This window comes from Ruditapes philippinarum, unplaced genomic scaffold (assembly GCF_026571515.1).
Source record: "Ruditapes philippinarum isolate M1 unplaced genomic scaffold, ASM2657151v2 ctg5420_1_1_1_1, whole genome shotgun sequence".
NCBI classification, from domain to species: domain Eukaryota; kingdom Metazoa; phylum Mollusca; class Bivalvia; order Venerida; family Veneridae; genus Ruditapes; species Ruditapes philippinarum.
Window position 1 is genome coordinate 25,551 of NW_026866532.1, and position 22,440 is coordinate 47,990.

The 22,440-nt window shown below is 30.3% G+C and overlaps 1 protein-coding gene across 1 annotated transcript; it reads right to left on the minus strand.

Moving 5' to 3' along the window:
• Positions 1 to 3,249: 3,249 nt before the first annotated feature.
• Positions 3,250 to 22,056, minus strand: LOC132732786 (GTP cyclohydrolase 1-like). The gene is made up of 6 exons (XM_060719297.1): positions 21,750 to 22,056; positions 16,104 to 16,213; positions 13,405 to 13,460; positions 11,361 to 11,392; positions 10,012 to 10,096; positions 3,250 to 7,937 (listed from the first exon to the last, which is right to left on the minus strand). The coding sequence occupies exons 1-6, from the start codon at positions 22,054 to 22,056 to the stop codon at positions 7,808 to 7,810; spliced, it is 720 nt and encodes a 239-aa protein (XP_060575280.1). The 3' UTR covers positions 3,250 to 7,807.
• Between the last annotated feature and the right edge of the window lie 384 nt (positions 22,057 to 22,440).

A 22,440-nucleotide genomic window follows, 5' to 3' on the forward strand; every position in this document is an offset into this window, starting at 1 on the left:
GCACAAGAACTGTAACACTGTCCTGCCTACTTTTGGCATTTTGACACTTTGAACTTTGTTCGGGACATTACTCTAAAATTATAAGAGATATCAACATGAAACTTTGTAGATAGATAGGTCTCATTGGGTGGAAGTGCAGTGCTTAAGAATCATTACTCTGCCTTGCCTTATTTTGAAGTTATTGCCCTTTGTTTATTTTTACTTTTTGACTTTTGTCCGGGACATAACTTTAAAACTATTAGAGATATCAATATGAAACTTTGTAGGTAGCTAGATATAATTGGATAGAACTGCAATGCTTAAAGAACCTAAACAAAGCCTGGTCTAATTTTGGAGTTATTGCCCTTTGTTCATTTTTACACTTTGAATTTTACCCGGGACATAACTCTGATATCATCAGGAAACTTTATAGATAGATAGATCTCATTGAATAGAAGTGCAGTGCCAAAAAACATGACTCCGCCTTGCCTAATTTTAGAGTTTTTGCCCTTTTTTCATTTTTTTAGCTTTTGTGATCGCTTTTCGTCTGGCGTCTGTCCGTCGTCCATCCGTCCGTAAACTTTTACTTTAATGACATCTCCTCATAAACCACTAAGCCAATTTCATCCAAACTTCACAGGAATGTTCCTTTGGTGGTGACCTTAAGAAAGTGTTCAAAGAATTTAATTCCATGCAGAACTCTGGTTGCCATGGCAACCGAAAGAAAAAACTTTAAATACCTTCTTTTAAAAAACCCAAAGAGCTAGAGCTTAGATATATGGCATGAAACATCTTCTAGTGAGTGTCTACCAACTTTGTTCAAATAAAAGCCCTGGGGTCAAAATTGGCCCCGCCCCAGGTGGATCATTGATTTTCCCTATATGCATATAGTAAACACTTTTTTTAAAGAACCCAAATAACTAGAGCTCAGATATTTAGCATGAAACATGTTCTTATGGATGTCTACCTAGTTTGTTTAAATAAAAGCTCTGGGGTCAAAATTGGCCCTGCCCCAGGGGGTCATTGATTTTCCCTTTATGCATATAGTAAAAGTTAAAAAAATCTTCTTTTAAAGAACCCAAAGAGCTAGAGCTTAGGTATTCAGCATGAAACATGTTCTAATGGGTGTCTACAAAGTTTGTTCAAATAAAAACCCTGGGGTCAAAATTGGCCCCGTCCCAGGGGTCATTGATTTTCCTTATATGTGAATGGCAAAAACTTAAAAATCTTCTTTGAAAAAACCCAAATAGCTAGAGTTTAGATATTAAGCATGAAACATCTTCTAGTTAGTGTCTACAAAGTTTGTTCAAATAAAAGCCCTGGGGTCAAAACTGGCCCCACCCAGAGGTGTCATTGTTTTTAACTATATGAGTATAGTAAAAACTTAAAAAACCCAATGAGCTAGAGGTTAGATGTTTAGCATGAAACATCTTCTTGTGGGTGTCTACCAAGTTTGTTCAAATAAAAGCCCTTGGGTTAAAATGTGTGTGTAGTAAAAACTTAACATCATGAAACATCTTCTAATGGGTGTCTTCCAAGTTTGTTCAAATAAAAGACCTGAGGTTTAAACTGGCCCTGCTCCGGGGGGCCTATATACAGGTGAGCGACCTCAGGGCCATCATGGCCCTCTTGTTTATACTTTCCTGTGTCCAGAACCTTCTTGGGGAGCATCACCCAGTTCAACCAGTTCTTGTTGGTACAGTTATGGCCCTTTAATAGTTTTTGCCTATTTAAGTCTTGTCCAGACTACTTCTCTTATACAACAAATGCAATGATCACTTTTCGTCCATTCGTCCTTAAACTTTTACTTTAAATGACATCTCCTCATAAACCACTTAGCCAATTTCATCCAAACTTCAAATGAATGTTCCTTTGGTAGTCAACTTTAAAAATTGTTCAAAGAATTTAATTCCAAATCTTCTTTTAAAAAAAACTAAAAGAGATTGAGCTTAGATATTTAGCTTGAAACATCTTTTAATGTGTGTCTACCAAGTTTGTTCAAATAAGGGCCCTGGGGTTAAAACTTGCCCTGCCCTAGGGTCATTGATTTTCCTTATATGTGTATATTAAAAACTCAAAAAATCTTCTTTTAAAAACCCCAAAGATAGAGCTTAGATATTTTTCATGAAACATCTTCTAATTGGTGTCTATCAAGTTTGTTCAAATAAAAGCCCTGGTGTGGGGCCTATATACAAGTGAGCAATTTCAGGGCCATCGTGGCCCTCTTGTTTATGAAACTTTACAAGATTGATCGATACCTCAAATACTTTGGCATAATTAATGGGTTTTCCAGTAGAATGATTTTTGTCAGAGTTACGACCTTTAAACAAAAAAAAAAGCATTTTGGACTGTTAACTATTTTTAGATGGAAAAATTGATTCATATAAAGTTGTAAGCAGTTTTCGTGTCCTGCCTGTATCTTTTGAACTGGTGGAAGGAAATGGAAATTACTAGGCAGAAATGTTAACCATAATGAGGCACTGTGCAGGCTTGACCTTCCTCAGGTCAGGGTCACAGTCATGTTATATCAATTTCAAAATTTTTTGTTTGCTCCAAGAGAAAGCAATTAAAACTTATTGGCAGAAATATTACTTATAATGAGACAATGTGCAGAACACAGGTTTGGCCTTCCTGAAATCTAAATCGGCCCCACTGTGAGGATTACTTAATTTATATATAATCAGGGAAACATATTTAAGTTTCATCGTTTTAAACTACAATGTCTAGAGCTAAGATGCATTACCTTAACAAAACTGATAGAATCATGCCTCTTTGTTCAATATTGACCCTGACCCAGGGGTCACTTACTTGTATGAGAAAACAACTATTTTTTGAAACTACAATGCCTAGAGTTTAAATATTTGTTCCTTTTTAATGTCACCTGTCTCATGTATTACAGAGCCTTTTAACATGCCAAAATAGGCATACTTTAGATTGTTATTCTTCATTTCTTAAGTTATCTACTTCAAGTATACGTTCCTTATCATCACCCACATCATGTGTGAAAAGATCCAATAAAGATTATTGTAACATGGATATTTCCAGATTTATTCCACCTTTAACTAAGAATTTTTTCTAAAAAGTGTGTTGTCTCTTGACAGCTCTTGTTAAAATTCCATCATGCATGATTAAGTTATGGTCCTGACAAGAACTTAATCGACACTTCAGACAATAAAATAATATAAGATAAATATATTGAGTTCAATCCTTGCTGTGACACTAGGGCATATTATATGTACTTCTTCCAACTGGATTTCAAAACAACAAATATTTGTCTCCAAAGCTTTTATTACAATGTTTTTTTTTCCAGTTTAACTTACATAATATACACACCACAGATAAAATGTTTGGCATAAAACTTCAACATTTATAAATATTGTGTCATTAATATTTTGTGAAAGATATCTAACAAGCATAATAAGAAGTAATGATATCACAGGCAGGTTTATTTTAAAGATCTATATATCTGCAAATTTGTTTAAAATTAAATCAACACTTTAAAATGTCATGGTATATATTTTAGTAAATATGTGGAATTAACAAAATTTAAATCTGACCAATTGAAATAACAGTGGACTATAAGCTTACACCATGGCCAAATTTAGTACCAATGTCATGTTTTTGCAGCCAAATGGACAATGTGTTCTGTAATTTTGATATGCTTGGTATATTTTTCTAAGACATACTTGTTTTGCTGCAGAAGTTATCTACATGTAAGTTTTTTCATGTCATGGTAAATGATTAAGCTTTAAATAATGGGAACTGTATGCATAACCCTGTCTTTCAAGTTTTGAAACTGAAATTTCATGATCAGAGTTTTCTTTGTTACATGAATTGATTGATATAGAATCTGAAAAAGTAAAACTTCTATTCATACACATGATAGGATGTAAAATAACACAAGCAAATCACTAAAAACATAACAAACAGAATCTACCGTACTCTTGCAATAAAAATAATCTCCAAAACAAAACAACTCATTTTGATTTGTCATAATCTCTAAACCATAAGCAGTGGTAGTAAATGCAATTTGTTTCTCTCTTATATTTCTTAATTTTACTTAACTCTCTAAACCAAAATAGTAAATGCAACTTAAATTGTATCTCAAAACCAATATAGCAACTTAATTATAATCTTTAAAGCAATATAATAGGAGTGAGGCTTAAAAAAGTGTTGGAGCACCACACTAAATATCCTATTCCGGTATATACCAGACAAGGTGCTTGAATTATTAAATGCTAAAATATTTGCCTTTCCACCAACCAAAATGTACTCTTAAATGCTTAAAACTGTTCACACCGATTTATATATGATAATTAATGAATAATGTAAAAATCAGTAAAGAAAGTCACAGAGAATGAAATTTGTGAGCACGATTTCTGTGTGTGCAGGTAATTTGCTCCAACACTATAGTGAGTTAAATCCATATAATTGATGCAACTTAATTGTAATGACACTAATCTCTTAACTATTTTCTACTAATTGCACAATCTTGATGTATAATAATAGTTCAAATACAAAATAAAGTTTACTATCTAAATATATACAGGGACATGTGTATATATATTTACCCTGATCTACATGGACAGAAAGAAAATGTTAACATCCCCAATAAAACATCCTTGTAACTGGTAATTAGTTCATTAGGACTTTTTAAATATATCAATTATTATAATATTAATTAATGAACTGATCATGCAACTACACACATACAGATGGCAAAAATATAATTACTGAAAGCATCATGGGTAAAATTGATATGAATACAAGAAAAAGAGGAGTGAAATATCAGCCTGATTCAAGTTGATATTTATCAAGAAATTAATCAGAATAAAATGTATATGTCTGTTAATTACAAATGTCAGCATTAAATGCATTTATATCTCAATTTGAGACAGAAAACCCATGTGTTCCTAGTTATTTCAGGTCTACTGACTATGTAAGTTTTAAATACATTTATATCTCTCTTTGCGAAACAAAACCAAAGCCTCAAATTTTTGAGAGCTTCCGCACCAATATTGAAAAGCAAATAAACATTGACTTTTTTTTACTTTGAAATATAAAAGCAAATGAAAAGCAACAGACAACATGGCAGACTTTCTTCCAATCCAAATTGAGCTCTGATTTAAATTAAGGTTATATCACTATTTATAAAGATTCCTGACAGGTTATATGGCTATATATAAATTGTTGTTTGGAAATATAACCCAAATGCATAGTGAAGGGTTATATTGCAAACAACCGTTCATATACTGCCATATAACCTGTCAGGAATATTTATAGTGAATTTATAATATCTATAATGAATCTTTTAAATTAATGCAGCAAACTTCCTTTATTTGAGAAAGAATGAAATTACATCAGCAGTCATGTATATTGTTTATATTAATGTCACACTTATCTGATGAAAATCTGTAAATGCCACAAATATCCAATGAAAAGCAACGTTACAAATTGGGTATATTATTTACGGAAGTAATATTTATTATTTTCGCTGTATCTTATCCATTGGTGAAAACCTTGTCTTAAATGATTAAAAAAATGAAAATATTTTCTGTTACAGAAACTTGCTACATAGAGGCAAAATGTAGGCATTTTTATACAGGAAAATACCCCGTCCTCACAATGTTTACAAATGATAACTGACATGAAAAATAGAAGAAAAATGTAACTACATGTAATTCTCTTATTGAACTTGTACAAAATATATTATTAAATATTCTTTACTATTCTAAAATATCATTTTAACAATAAATATGTTAACAAGTTGTTACTAAGATCTACTAAAATGTAACACCACTTTATGACTAGTATTATTGGCAGAATTTGATTCTTAAAAATAACAATATCATTATTGATTGTGAATCTGAAATTCATGACTTTAATAACAACTGCTGAGAGCAAAATATATATGAAATATAGGGTCAACCCCAACTATGTAGACCAAACTTTAGAAAACAATAACTGAATTCTTACATAAGATATACGTCATTCTGTACTATATAAAATGTAGGCAGATGTACTAATTTATATAAAAATTTCCATGATTTATTTAAGACAATTCAAAACATCTGGCAGCTCAAACGCACGTATACTTGCATATATATACATGTTCAAACATCTAAGCATTGATGAGGCACCTAATTTAAATGTATAATTATATGTAAATGTAAGTAAAACAAGCAAATCTCATGTTAGAATTGACATCAACTCATTAAATATAATGAATTGAAAACTTAAAAATTCTTGTACAAAATGTAAGCTTTAAAATATCTGTGCAATAACAAAATGCAGTACATACTGGTGATATAAAATATAAATGCAAATAGGCAGATATTTGATTATTTTTATCATACACACAACCGTAAATATAAAATTTGCCTGCAAATTAAAATACCCTGAAGAATATTATAAGAAAAAAAGAATCAGTAATATAGTTAAATCTTACTTGTAAAATTATTGAAAGTGATAATAATAATTTACCCTTTCCATGCCAAAAATATTGTATCTTAAAGGGACTTGTCTAGTTTTCAGATACAATGTATCTTAAAGGGACTTGTCCCCTCTTCATTCTGGACAAAGCAAGTCATCATTTTTTAGGGAAATTTTCATGATAAATATTGACAGAAAAATAAACAGTGCAGACCATGATCAAATGACACAGATATACCGGCTAATCTTGGTCTGCACTTAAACATGGATAGACCACAGGGACTCAACATAGTGTTGGGATAGTTTAAAAAGTAATTCTAGAATATATATATATTTTGTTTTCTAGAATTACATTTTATACTATCCCAACACTGGTTGAGTCTCTGTGGGACAGGCCAGTTATACTAATTTGACATAGTCGTGTTCAAAACAACAATCTGTTTCTAGAACACTTCTAAAATGAGCATTGACAAAGTGCATATATGCTTACTCTAAAGTAATTAATTATAGTTTAAGATATGAATATTCCCGTCCTTTCTTTAATGATTTGTGAGATAATGTATGGTAAGATTTGATAAGTTCAAATGAATGATATACAAACAGTTTCTGAATGATTACTATCTGTCAAACTGTCATCATAAATAAGATGAAAACAACAAACACTGGGGAGAGAAATCCCTGCATCACTACACATTGTCATATATTTTATACACAATAAATTTTATCAAATGCTCACAATTACAGCCAGTTTTTGTAACCCCATTTTTTCCTTGGAAAATAAATATCAAAAACAAAACAAAAAATTAGAAATCTGGAATGCATTATTCATAGATCAAATAAAATGTTGGCTAAAACCATAAAAATCTATCTGTACAAAAACATTTTGGCTGACTAAACTTCTTCAAATTTTTATCCCAATTTCAAAAAAATCATTTGGACAAGCCCACATAGAGACCTACATTTAAAATAATAGATAATATAATAATAGCTTTATGAATATGAACTTTTTTGTAAGTACAAGTAAACATGGAAATTAAGCAGAATTTTGATATAGTTTTTAAAATCAAATGGGAATATTTCACCCGCCCTATAAGAGAGCAAAAGCAAAAAAATGCTTATCTTCATATAAAATTGGGTCCCCGTCTTAAAAGAGATCAGACTTGTAAGTAAATACAATGGGTAGAAGGAATGATATCAAGTATGACCTTTGGTCAAACCTTAAATGCAGTTTTTATTACCTGAATGTATAAGATATAAAAATAGTAAAAACTTAAAAAACAATATGAAATCAACAAATAAAACAACCTATTGGTCTTAAAGAACAATTGCAATTCACTGGAATGGTGTCTTGTATGTTGCTCATTTCCATGGCAACAGTATTATGAGAATATGTTAGTCAGTTATTGCGTATTAACGTCAGGAACTCTTCACGTGTCTTGGGATCCTCTCGGAACACGCCAAGCATTGTACTTGTAACAGTCCGGCTGTTTAACTTCTGTACCCCTCTCATTACCATACACATATGTCTGTTAAAGTTTACAAAAAAATGTTTTATATCAAGATTTTATTCAATACTTTCCTAATTAAAGTGACATGATGTCAATCCAAGCGTAAATGGGCATCCAAGTGTAAATGGGCACTTTGCACAGATAAAAAAAATAACTTGACATTTCGCCATAGTTGTGGTCCATTTTATACTAATTTTATAATCTTATTTCATTAAACAATAGTAAATAATAATCAATAATCCATGTGACCAATAGAAATTTCTATAAATATCTATGGGTTAATATGCAATTCCTAAAAAGAGTGGGTCAGTCTTTTTTATAATAATTAAGGTCGTTTTTGTGTCGCCTTGAAAAGGTGACATATAGGGGTTACTTTTGTCGGCAGTGTCGTTGTCGGCGTTGGCGTCCCCTAAAGCTTGTCCGGAGCATAACTCAGTCACTATAAGTCTGATTGACTTCAAACTTGGTATGCATGCTTCTTTCAATAACCCGAAGTGCAGTGCACAAGGACGGGTACTCTGCAGTTCTTATTTTTTGAGTTATTGCCCTTTGTTAATTTTCATACTTTAATTTTGTCCGGGCCATTTCTCTTCAACTAAAAAAGCTATGGACTTGAAACTTCATAGGATGATAGATCTCATTAAGAAGAAGTGCAGTGCACAAGAACCGGTACTTTGCACTTCCTAACTTTTGAGTAATTGCCCTTTGTTAATTTTCATACTTTAATTTTGTCCGGGCCATTTCTCCTTATGTATAAAAGCCATGGACTTGAAACTTCATAGGATGATAGGTCTAATTAATAAGAAGTCCAGTGCACAAGTACAGGTACTCTGCATTTCTTATTTTTTGAGTTATTGCCCTTTGTTTATTTTCATACTTTAATTTTGTCCGGGCCATTTCTCCTTAAGTATAAAAGCTATGGACTTGAAACTTCATAGGATGATAGATCTCATTAAGAAGAAGTGCAGTGCACAAGAATCGGTACTCTGCATTTCTTAATTTTTGAGTTATGGCCCTTTGTTAATTTTCATACTTAATTTTTGTCCAGGCCATTTCTCCGAAAGTATAAAAGTTATGGACTTGAAACTTCATAGGATGATAGATCTCATTAAGAAAAAGTGCAGTAAGAACTGATACTCTGCATTTCTTATTTTTTGAGTTATTGCCCTTTGTTGATTTTCTTATTTTATTTTTGTCCTGGTCATTTCTCCTCAAGTTTGAAAGCTATGGACTTGAAACATCATAGAAGATAGATCTTATTGATAAGAAGTGCAGTGCACAGAAACTGCTGCTCTGCACTTATTATTTTTTTAGTTATTGCCCTTTGTTATTTTTCATATTTCAGTTTTGTCCTGGCCATTTCTCCTAAACTACATTGTTCACAAGGCGACACATCCGACTCGCGGAGTTCTAGTTATATTGTATCATTGAATTTTTTAAAATTACCAGTAATTGGTCAATCACCATTCTAATACAGTCAATCATTTGAAATATATTACTAATTCAACTCAATTTGAGTATTAAAAAATGAGCTTGTCACTTTAAATTGTCTTTTCTCACATTTTATTCAATGTTACATAATTGAGAAATTTTTGCTTAACACTATCAGTTACTGCTAATTTGTCTGCATATTGATGCTGATTTTTTTATTACCTTTCACAATGTCAAATAATTACAAGACTGCTATTATCATGGAATATAGAATGTGCGAAAACCATAGTAACGGCATCACAAATTGTGTGTTAATGAAACAAGTGCTGCATTTATTACAGTAAGGGCAATTTTGACATTATTAACTGTACCATCTTCTAAAATGAAAAACTGATATTATTTTAACTATGACATAATTTTATAAGCTTTAGGAAAAAAGTTGATTTTTTTTTTCAGTATTCCTGCTGCAAGTGCTCAAAAGTCAAAGAAGGAAATTACACATTATTCAAATTAAGCATGGTAACGAGGTATTAAATAGGTCTTATAGCCATGACCATAACGCATATGTACAAACGCAGAACCATTCTGAAGTGCAAAATTGATCACCAAAACTTAATATTTTTATCATAATGTATAGTAATATTTTATCATTTATACTTACGTAGCCTCAACTACAACACCAACACCTGCTGGCTGTATGGCTTCTGTTATTGCTACAGCAATTTGTTTTGTTAAACGTTCTTGTACTGAAATTAAATTATCAAGATGTGAAATACACATGCTGCATAATCTGAACTACAATTTAAATGTCTCAACATATGATAAATATATGTAAGGCATTACAAATTTAAATCTAAATTTCATAACTGTTAGGTTGTGGGTTCAAATATGAAAAAGAAATGTTGTATTTTATGGAATTCTGTTTTAGGGCATGGTGTGTATTACAGATTCTCCACAACAATCAATAAGTTACTCGTGATAAATTTTAAGAAAGACATTCTCATTTCTCAAATGTCTTTGTTGTTGTTGCAAGTTATGTACAACATCCGATTTTCTTGTATTTCATTACTTCATTTATATTGTAGAAGTCACTGTAAAAAGATCTTGAATTTTCTCATATAGTATATATATTGGTGTGTTTCCTCAAATCACCACCAACTTCTCCACATTCATTTAATGAGACTTAATTAATCATTTTAAACAGTTTAGGAGAATAATAGGCACTGGACATATTATCCTCAACAAAACTTTCATAAGAAAAACTACATAGATGGCTTAAACAAAATGAGTAAATCCAAAGTATGAAAACACACGTATTTTGTGTCTGAAAATATGGTCAACTTTGACCAATGTAAACATATATTACATTGAAATACACTATTATGGTGAGATAAATAATGACACAAAATTATGGTAGTGATGTTGACTTTACTCAGGTTAGTTCTAGAAAACATACTCAACAGTGTTTCTAAATAAACATCAAGCTATTAATGATTACAATAAAAATAAACATATTTGAACTGCTGTAATATTTACAGTAATATACAATCATTAAGGACGTCCTATGTTTAACTGCTAATTAACATGTTCAAATAAAAATGTTTACTTCACGGTTTAATTACTGCCTGTGGATACACTAAGATATACCTAGGACATACATGAGTATAATTTATTCAGTTTGTAATGCATACTTAAGTTTATGATGTGTATGCAATTTCATAAATCCATGTACTATGACAGTAAGCAATGTTATTATTTGTCTGTTAAAATACTTATACATATACTTTATCAAACTTGTAAAACTTTTATAAATCATTTAATAATAATACTTACTTTTAAAAAATATTATTCTGAGGGGTGTTAAAAATAAGTACCTGTAAAAGTTTCATACCATTTTTATTTATACGCGTCTCTGAATGAAATATACAACTCTTATACTTTGATGTATTTAGCTTATTTCTGCTCAGTATGGAAAATAATTTGAAACTGAGGATACAAAAAAATGCTTACCTTGTAATCTTCTACTAAATATTTCTACAATTCTGAAATTATAGAAAGAAAACTATGAATCAACATGTACCTATTGTAATAAAGGTTATTTATATATCTATGCCAGTTTTTGGTTCTGTGAGCCAAACATTCAACAAAAGGTATAGATATTCATTTTCTACTATCTTCTAGCTAAATCATAAAGAAAGAAAAAAAATGATAAAAAAATGATAAGAATACTTCTCTAATTACAAAATAGATGAATATTTGTCTAATTACAAAATACTATTAGAGGCTTTTTCAAATAACAGACCTAATAAATGCTAACAAATGAACCACTTTTAAGGTCTGCTTAAGTTATATTAAGTTTAACTTTGTACCTATTAATATAAAGACTGATTTTCTTTGTAATTCTACTTCTTAAAAAACATCATTATTTCATGCCAAATCAAGATAGGAATTATACCAGTGAGAGACTTAACACAAAGTAAAAATGACTTTAATTGGAATTAACAAGATATTGTTCTTATTAAGCAATCTATTTTGCTGATATCAGCTCTCGTCATTTTTAATCTGAATATTGTCCTTTAAATCACCAACATTTCATAGTGATACAAACATTTCCATTTCCGAGGCTCTTAATGAGAGAAGGCAGCAAACTATTAATCTATTTACCTTATTTGTAAAAGCAATCTGTGATAAAATCAGCCACTGTGATTTGAGCCGCGTCACGACAAAACCAACATAGTGCGTTTGTGACCAGCATGGATCCTGACCAGCCTGCGCATCCGCGCAGTTTGATCAGGATCCATGCTGTTCGCTATGAGTGTCTCTACTTGTAATAGGGTTGGTAAGCGAACAGCATACCTCCTAATCAGACTGCATGGATGCGCAGGCTGGTCTGGATCCATGCTGGTCGCAAACCCATTATGTTGGTTTTGTCATGTCACGGCTCATTTGTATTTCTAAATTAATCAATGATACAAAATGACAAGTAAAAACATAGAAAATCCCCAGCATTAGATTCCCATGAATATTAATGTGCTGCCAAGATTGTTTGTCTTACATGTCCCTAACAAAAACAACGAAACAGTTGTCTGGCATTTCCAAGCACTCAATATGTCACCTAGGCTCGACAGAACAAGTACTATAGACTGTATTTTTCTAGATTTTTTAATATTTCTCTGGTTTATTGGATAAAGACAATGCTCGTAAAAACAATTATGAGTACATTATGCTGTTGGCTATGCAAATCAAAAAGCTATCAGCATATTATTGTATTTCAGATTAAACTAATTAATCAGTGCTTTGAAGTTTGTTCCTGATATTAAGCTTTATAATCAGTCATTTTACAGCTCTAAGAGTTTTAAAAAAAAGCAAGCATTCCTTCTTAACAATCTTTTTGCTACAAGATATTTCTGCCTACTTTTATATGAAGAAGAGACAGAGTGATCAACCTCATGGAACACTGTTTCGTTAAAATACCATTTAATAGACACAAATGACATGAAATCTCATCCAGTCACATTACATGGTTACCAGACTTTTTCATTTTAATACAGACAACCAAGCCATAGTACAATTTTTTTGCAAAACTGATTTCTATATACTGTATGTCTACATGTACTTTCATCACACAAAAAAAGGGTCAATGAATCATTTAGACTTTGAGCAATAAAAATTAAACATACTTATTTCTGGATAATGCTGAATTTTCAAACATATAATCTTTATAAAATTTATATAGCAACTTACAGAACTAATTCTTTAAGTCAGATAGCATTTGTTCATATGTAATAATGCATACATATATATTTTGACAGCAGTTTTATTAATAGTCATCATTTCTCCTTTTTATATCTAAATAATAAAATTTCAATTACCCAATGGCTCTGGTCATAGTCTTGCCTTGAGTACCCTTAAGTACTCCTAGTCCTTTGATATTCTTTTATTTGTTTATATTCATATAGACTCTTCATTAATTATGACCCTTTACATCTGATTTGATTTAATCTCGAACACAATAATCAAGGAACATTTCTTATCTGTCACTGATTTTACTTACCTAGCTAATTTACTAAGGCCTAAAACTCTTTTGTTTGGTAAATAGCCTATGGAAACCTGAAATAGGAAACAAATTAAAATATCAATTGATTCTCAGAAGTTACAAATGTAAATTTCTAATTTAAATTTATCACCTTATAACAGAATAACTATAAGTACAATATGGAATTTAAATACAGTGCAACTTCTGCAGAATGGCCCTCTGTAGTACCAATTTTTCACAAAAGTAAGCCTTCAAAATGAATTTAACCTCTTTAAAAACCGTACTTCTTTATGTGCCCACCCAAATGGTTATCTGTCCAATGGCTTAGGTAAACTAACTTTAACACTGCACTGCACACAAACTAACCTTTTAGCTACAAGCAAAATCTTGTAACCGAAAAGGGTATTCATCTACAGAAGTTGTACTGTAATAGGATTGTTCTATAACTTTAAAGTAATAGAAAATGTCCATTATAATATCTGAGAGGTTACATTAACATAAAATCAATATTATACTAAAATTTTATAACAGTACTGTCTGATCTGTCCTAATCAGAAATCTTAGCATCTTTTTTCATTATTCTAAAACCTGGTTTTTTCAAGACTCTTAATTACCAGTGTCAGTGGTATTCTGCTGAATTCCTAAAGAAAAAGTTGGTAAAACAAGATGACTTAAAGTCAGATAATTAAAGAATTGTTACATATTATATATTACCTCAAATATAGTATATGCATTATTTGCAAGTCCATTTTTTTCACCCTCTAGTTTTACATCTTTTTTTAGCGGCATAAATTTTACAATCATTTTGTAAAATTAATAGACATTTTGGAAAACACAGCTCTGTGATGAATTAGATATAGAAGCTTAATAAAATTTACTTGAAAATCACTTTTAGTGCTTGCAAAATTAATCTTATGTTACTGAAATTCAGCCTGTTTCTATTTTCTATAATTTAATTACATGCATGGCTATAAAATTAAATTTGATATTTAACTTATTAACTTTTTTTTCTATTAATTGTGATAGCTAGATTAGGTTTCCTATAATTAAATAAAAATCATTTACTACATTAATTATAAAACATATCATAATCTTAAACAATCACATGCTATATGATTTCTGAATTAATTAATTTCTAAGGTACTGTAAAGAGTTGGGATTCAGTTATAACAAATCTAATTACTTTAATTTATATTTTTTACTTAACTATAGCTTACTTTACTTTTTTACTTTATGTTACTTACTTAATGTTACTTTACATTACTTTTTACTTTTCTGTACTTTTAGTTTACTTTTTACTTGACTTTTACTTTACCTTACTTCATTTTACTTTAAATTAAGTTTTTACTTAACTTAACTTTTTCTTACTTGACTTTTTACTTTACTTCAACTTCATTTTACTTTACCTTACTTTAATTTACTTCTACATTAATTTTTACTTAACTTAATTTTACTTTTCTTTACTTGACTTTTTACTTTACTTAAACTTAACCTTACTTCAATTTACTTATATTTTATTTTTTATTTAACTTTACTTTACTTCTACTTTAATTTTTACTTAATTTTACTTTACCTTACTTCACTTAACTTTTTATTTTGCCATTAAAAAATACCTTTTACTTTACTTTTTATTTTACTTTCCTAAAAATTTACTTTAACTTTACTATAATGCATAAATGTTTCAGTTTCAAGGTTATGAATTTGTTCATGTACATAATGACAATGATCGAAAAATGATGCAACATCAGCAGATGTATTTATAGAAAAGTTTATTGAACATAAAGTTGCTCATGTTTCATATCAATCAAAAATGCATTTGAAAATGCACTTCAATAAACAATGTTTAAACTTAACTTTGTTAAATGTCGCAACAACATAATCATAAATTAACAAAGCCATTAATGCATGACTGAAACCCAAGATCTTTTATGTATTTCAATGATATAACTCTTGTGAAAAGTTTAATTCTAAACCCAATAATATGAAAACAAATTTATTTCAAACGTTAAAATTATTATCTAAATTCCCTTTCTTTCCATGAAAAACATTATGTTTTCTATGAAAAACATTATGAATATTTCATTGTAAGTTGATTTAACATCAGTAGATCTTTTTCCAAGCCCTATAATAATTTAATAATATAATTTGTCTTTTAAACCCATGACCTAGCTGTTGGAACTGAAAGTGATAAGCCTTTACCACAAGTGTTGAGCCAGGCCAGCCTGCATTTCGATGCAGTCTCTGCTGACTTACCAACGTCAAATTTTCATCTTAATATCCTTAAATTTGATCATGAACAGTTCCAAAAATTGGAAAATAGACAAGTATATTTCAGATATACAGCAGGTTTTAAGAATTAAAAGCTTCCAAAATGATTTTTAATTTTATCATTTCTAAAATTTAACATCTACAATAACTTTAATTACATAGTAATAACTGGCATGACAAAACACACTTTTAGGGCCATTCACTTTTTTTTTTAATTGACATTTTGAATTCTTTAAGATATTCAATTCCTTAAAATAAATACAAAAACTCATTACCTATTCATATCTATTTTTAACATTTCAAAGGTAATTCACTTTTTTATTTTAAACACCTTTTATGACAAGGTTAATATCTTTTGACATCATTTTACAAATGACATATTAAGGGTTGTTTTCTCATGGCGGCATCCTAAATTAATTCTAAAATTTTGCAAGAGTGAAAATACTTACTTTTCCTATAAAAGGCACCAAATGATGTTCACATAATGAGAACATTTCTATATCTTTAACTATAACCATCTCATCATGGTCTTCATCAAATATGGCATCATTCAGCACATCTGAAAAATATTCAAATATAATAACTCTATAAATATCCCACTGGAACCGAAAGTGATTAGTCTTGGCCCAGTATTCAGGCAGGCCAGCTTTTGAGCAGTCAAGACCTGACCAGGCTCTAAAGTAGCTTATTTTTACATCTGCATACCAGTACACTTAACTTGAATGGACTGTTCCAAATTCAATGCTGGGCCAATCCATTACCTGGTTTTATATTAATGCACTGAAACTATGAAGGCTATAACATATAGACTATAATAGTCTCAACAAGTCTTTACTGTAAGTCCTGACTCTACATTATTGGCTACTCATATTTAACCATATTTTTAAACTTCTTAAATGGACTTGACCTTCATACATCACATTCAATAAGATGAATACCTATGTCCAATTGTAAACCAATCAAGCTTCTAGAAAGGAGCTTTAACATTGGTCAATTTCAAATATAAACTAAGAAAGGAGCTTTTACATTGGTTAAATTCAAATATAAACGGAGAAACTACCAATCAGATTAAATAATGCTATTTAAGTTTAAGGTTTCATACTCTAATTCTTTTGACACACTTTGTTCAGAGTAATAATTCTTAAATAATGTTATTAACAATCTAAAATCATGGATGTTAAAAAAAACAAAAAACAATTGATCTGTATTATAGCTTTCCCAGATTTTCCTATCCTGTTTGCCTTAAGTTTACTTTATACTTTAAGTATTTCCTTGACTTGTCTATCCTTAATTTTTAGAAAATAAGATGAAACAAAAATCATTCATATACCAGGAAAAGGCAATGATTGGGAAGGGGAATTCAATGAGGCCAAAAAAAAAGAAATATGGTTCTGTCCGGGTCTCCCTCACCTCAACACTTTTTTTATTATAAAATTTTTATTTCCCAAAATCTGTTCTTTACACATAATTACAGATGTAAAAAAAAGAAGAAAAGAAATTCCTTTTCATTTATATAATTATACAACTTGTTCTTGTTTTTTTTAGAGGAAGTAGATAGGTGATATATAGGACAAAGACCAGAAACAAAACTTTTTTTGGCCTTACTGAGCAATATTCAATGTATTTTTATAACTTAGCACTCCTTGATATTGTATCCTTCTTTATTTGAAAATAAGATGAAACAAGCTTGTTCCTGTACCGGAAAACAAGCCATGTGATATTAGGATTTCCATGTGTTTAATGCACATGAGAAAAATCCACCCTTAATAGAGATTTGCATATTTATTAGAATATCCCGGTAGCTCTGTGAACAGTTTATATTACTGGTCATTGATTAATTGACAAAATTATAATATCAACTAAAAGGTTTTTATTGTGAGGGTTAAGAGCAATCTATTCATTGATTTTCACGAGGAATCAAAAGACAGTGTGATACCATTAAAACTGTAATAAATGACGAGGACAAAAGCATTAGGAGTATGTAGCCAGTAATTAACTCCAACATAAATGGACCTTGTGAACTGATACTCCTTTATACAAAGACGGACAAACCAATTTTTATCTATTTCTGGGAACCTGGGTAGTGATAAGTGGACGCCCACACTTACTTCAAAGAGGTTTTATTTAAAAAGGGAGCACTTGTTAGAATCGCCTTTCAACACTTTATTACTATTGATTACAAGACTTTCACCAATAAATATCAACAACGACAATACCTCCTATATTTGCTCACTCTAAATCTCAAGTTAAGACCGCTGATGGAATTTTGATGATATTGATACAAACTGGATTAGAGCTGGCTGCAATTATTACTTTGTTATTCATGGGAATCAGAGAGCTATCTCCTTCATATTGTTGTCCCAGTCATTTATATTTAGGAATTCTTGACGTCAATAGCAGTTAAATGTTTCTCATTTTAGTAAGAAATTGACCTTATTTGCACTAACCGGGAACATTTTAGAGGAAAATTTATACAAGATATTTCAATTTGTCAAACATAATAATGAATACATAAGGTGTCAAATTTATTGAGAATAAAATAAACTATCCCCAGAACTATTTTGGAAAAAATACTTAACATAATGTTTCAAACGATGAACTGAATTTTTTCTAATGCTAAAACTTTGTCTTGGAGCAAATGTGCTGATATTTGAATAATAATTAGGATGTATGTTTAGCATGTTAATGACCATCCCGGCAGTATTTGAGCCACTTATACTGAATTCATCATAGCACAGTTCAGTACTTTAACCAGTACTAGTTGCCTTCACTTTCAAAAGTAACTGATAACTTCTGTATATGCCAGAGCAATGGTACAGCGTGAATGACCTTAGAAAGGATTTAATGATCAATCACAAAGAAAATAACCTGCATAGTTAGGATCGAACCCTTGTTGCCAGATTTACAATCTAACACTCTACCTACTGAGCTAACCGAATGGTTTAGTTTAGTTTTTAGCTTACCGGGGTATTAGTAAATGCGTTGATCACTCTATTGTGAACAGAGCACTGTGACTTAATTAGCTATAACAGTTATAGTTTGTTTGTAGTACCATTAGATTGGCAAATAAAACATATTTGCAGAGTTCCTGATAACATCTATTGTTGTAAAGGAAAAATAGAAAGTAATAAATGCTAACTAAATGCATTTCCCTCACAGCTGATCTTTTTAAAACAAATATGATTATGATAAACTATTTTTAACAGTAACTGAGTGAAACAAGTTGAAAAGCTTACCTATCTAATTGAATGAGCATTTTATTTATTAACTATTTTGAATAACAATAAAACATCAACATTTTTTAAATAGTAATTGGATGCAGGCCTTACTTTCAACATTTTAGGAATGAGTGGTGACCAACACCATTTGAATCTGGCCAAAAAATTGTCCTAAAGAACTATATAAGGAACTTTATGATAGCTATATATAATAGAATCTAAATGAATAAAGAATGTTTTCTTATGATTATAGTCTTTGTATCTACTGTATAAAAGTATTATCTTCAAGGGTGTTCCTTTTGAACAAAAAATCTTTCTCAAGAACATTGCTTTGACACAGGGAATGGTAGTTACTACATGTACATATTGGGGTTAAAAAAATGCCCTGGATGAACTAAAAACAGCATCATCTCCCAGTAATATGCGTATTAATAAATATTCAAACATTGATAACTATAAATACACATATTACTCAAGAATAATATACCCTATTATATTTAAAGACTGATGCTAATTTTTATGAAAATTTTGAAAATGTATTTAAAAGTAAAACGTTGTGAAATGAACAACGAAAGTTGATTTACACATTGCAAACAGCACTTGGAATCTATGTAAATTACAAAAAAGAGGTCAACATATGTACAAATACCCATCACTGTGTAAGGAACAAAGTAGAAATACAGTAATAAATACTGCAAAATAAGTCAAAATATTACTTTCTTAATAATAGATTCTTCAATCTTCAAAAAGGTCAAATTATGCAAAAATAGTCCTTATGCTGTAGAAATAAGGTGATAAATACTGCAAAATAAGTAATTACTCACACATAACATGTAAATTATTACATGAATCTTGACTCTTAACTTTTCTTAAAAGTTCATTTTTCTCAAATTTGACTTTCTTGAAATACGGTATTTTGGCTCATCTGGAGGCATGCATCTTTAAACACTGCATGGTCCTCTTTAATCTAAAACAATTTAATGGGAGTCTTGTGTTCATAACAATCATCAAAACTTTCTTTTACTAATGCAAGAAAGTCAATGAAATACAACAAAAATCTCTGTATATACAGTATATAAAATGATAAGAATACTTGTATATAACAAAAAAACACTAAGGCTTTGTTAAACACTTCAAAACACTTATATCTTTCCATGAATTTTATTAAAGTAGTATTCAATGTGACACACCCATAGATGAGTAAAATAATTCTTTAAAAAATCAAATTTAAATGGACTTCACTGAAGTTTTTTTTTGACATGATCATTGATCAATGGGATTTCCAAAAAAAAAAATTTTATAGTGCAAAATTTGTGTTAATTTGCCAACAACGTTTTTTCTAGAATAATGATTTTTATTGGGCAAAATTATCTAAAAATGAAAATTAATACAAACTGGGTTGATTCTGAACAATTGCACTAAATATTGATTTTCTATTCAATTCTTAGTATACTTCTTTATATTTTGCATTATATTTTTCTTTCCTTTTTTTTCACTTCTCCAAATCCCTCCAGAGGCGTGCACGTCGCGGAGAAGGGAACGGCAGGTCAAGGTCAAGTCATCTTAAGTACCAGAGGTGTATTGGTTGACCTGTCGTGATAACTCTGGAGGGTGGCGCTAAAACAAGAGCCGTTTTTATGTCAACCGCCTTTTTTGCAGCCGTCACGGAACTTGATGCTTTTCCGGTATTGTCTTTCCTCCACCCGAACGAAGAACAGGACTTAGGAAGATCGGCATGAAAAAGACTCCCCGATGAGAGACTACTAGAGTGGACCGGCATTTGGACGCTGAGATCTCGGAATATGGGAATTTCCCCGGCGCCGAGCTAAAATAAACCGAAAACACAAATCTTTCCTTTTTGCAGATGTCCTGAACTGAGAATTAAAATTTTAATGCTTTTCATCTTTTAACACTCAGTGGAGTACAGTTAATAATTTAGTTTTTGTAAGAAATGTGTAATATTCATTAATTTCAATTGAAATTTTGAATAAAAAAGCAAAAAATTTCAAAACCTTAACTATTTTCTTAGGTTTTTATTTTTTATTACTCCCTTAAAATAGAAAAATAAGCAAACCACTTAAAAACAACAAAAAAATTTGCTATTGTGATCCCAAAAATTTGAGCAAATAATAGAATTTGTAACAGTATTATCGGGAAGGGCTTAAAATTAAATCCCCACATTTAATTTATCCCCACAAATGCAATTTTTAAGATTTTGAAATTTGTTATAACTATTGGGACTGAAAAATTTTAAAAATCAAAATATTTCCCTATGTACTAATTTTACTTTACACGTTTTAGTAAATATTAGGTGTTACCAAAATAGCATAGCACCTAAAAATTTGATTTAACAACTCAAAAAATTTTCTCAATTTAAACACTAAAAATTTAGACATATACATAATTTAGCAAAATTGAACATGCGGAAAATCTCATTAAATTGTCTTTACCAATTTTAATGTCTTCAAATTTTTGTCCTATAATTATACTGACTTTTTATTTCAAACCCCTTATCCCCTTATTCCCCCTCTCCTCAATTTCTGCTAAAAAAATAATTTTAAGTTTTCTGGATTGTTTTTTTTTAAAACTTTTAAACAGAAGTCTAATTGAATTTTTGTAGGAAGAACCCGTTGCTTTTTAAAGCCTTTTTTTATTTTTTATAGGACTTAAATGTCAAATCTGGGACATGATATACATGTAACTATAGATAAGGATAGAATCTATTAATTCCCAGGTTAAAGTATATCATCCTATATAATGCTTGTCAAATAAATCATTTACACCAAACTGTGAAAAACAAAAATAAAGAAAAACTACACTGTTGCTATAACAACATCTGAAAGTGAAATGTTTATGATATTATAAATACAATCTTACCTGCAATACTTTCTCTATATCCTTTTGTAAAGAACATCATAGCTTTGGCAGCTCGCTCTGGTGTCTTTTGTAACCCTTGCCTTTCTGTATCTTCACCAAGAGCACCCAAAACAGCTTTATAATGCTGAGAAATTTCAGTCACAGAACTTTCATATTTTGCCTCCTCTTCAACTTTCTTCTTTATTTTTGACATTTTTGTCTCACCTTCAAAATCAAACGAATTTGTTTTCCCTGTCGTTAAAGCTTTTAATTTTGCCTCAAGTTCAAGATCTCGATCTTGACTTAATTTTCCCGAAATGTCATTCATCCGTAAATTGTTTTCGAAAAATTATTTAATTCAAACCAACTTTTCAACGATTTCCAAATACTTTTTACTGCAGACCATGAACGTGTTTAATTATTTTTACACTTTAAAGTTTCACGGTGAACAACCCATCCGTGGGGCTGAAAGGTCAGATGTTATTTCCTTTCAGAGCTTGGGTAAAATGATATTTGTATAATGGAAGGTTTGGTGTCTCAGAAAAGCGTTTAGATAACCAGTAACATTTGTAAAACTTCCGGGTTCATAACCCGAAAGTCGATTAAAACCGAAAGGCGCGACAAACAAATTTTGGTTTTTGTTGTTCTTAGATTATTAAAATAACAATTTCTCCTGCAATTATGGAAATTGGGACCAGTTTATAATAAGCAT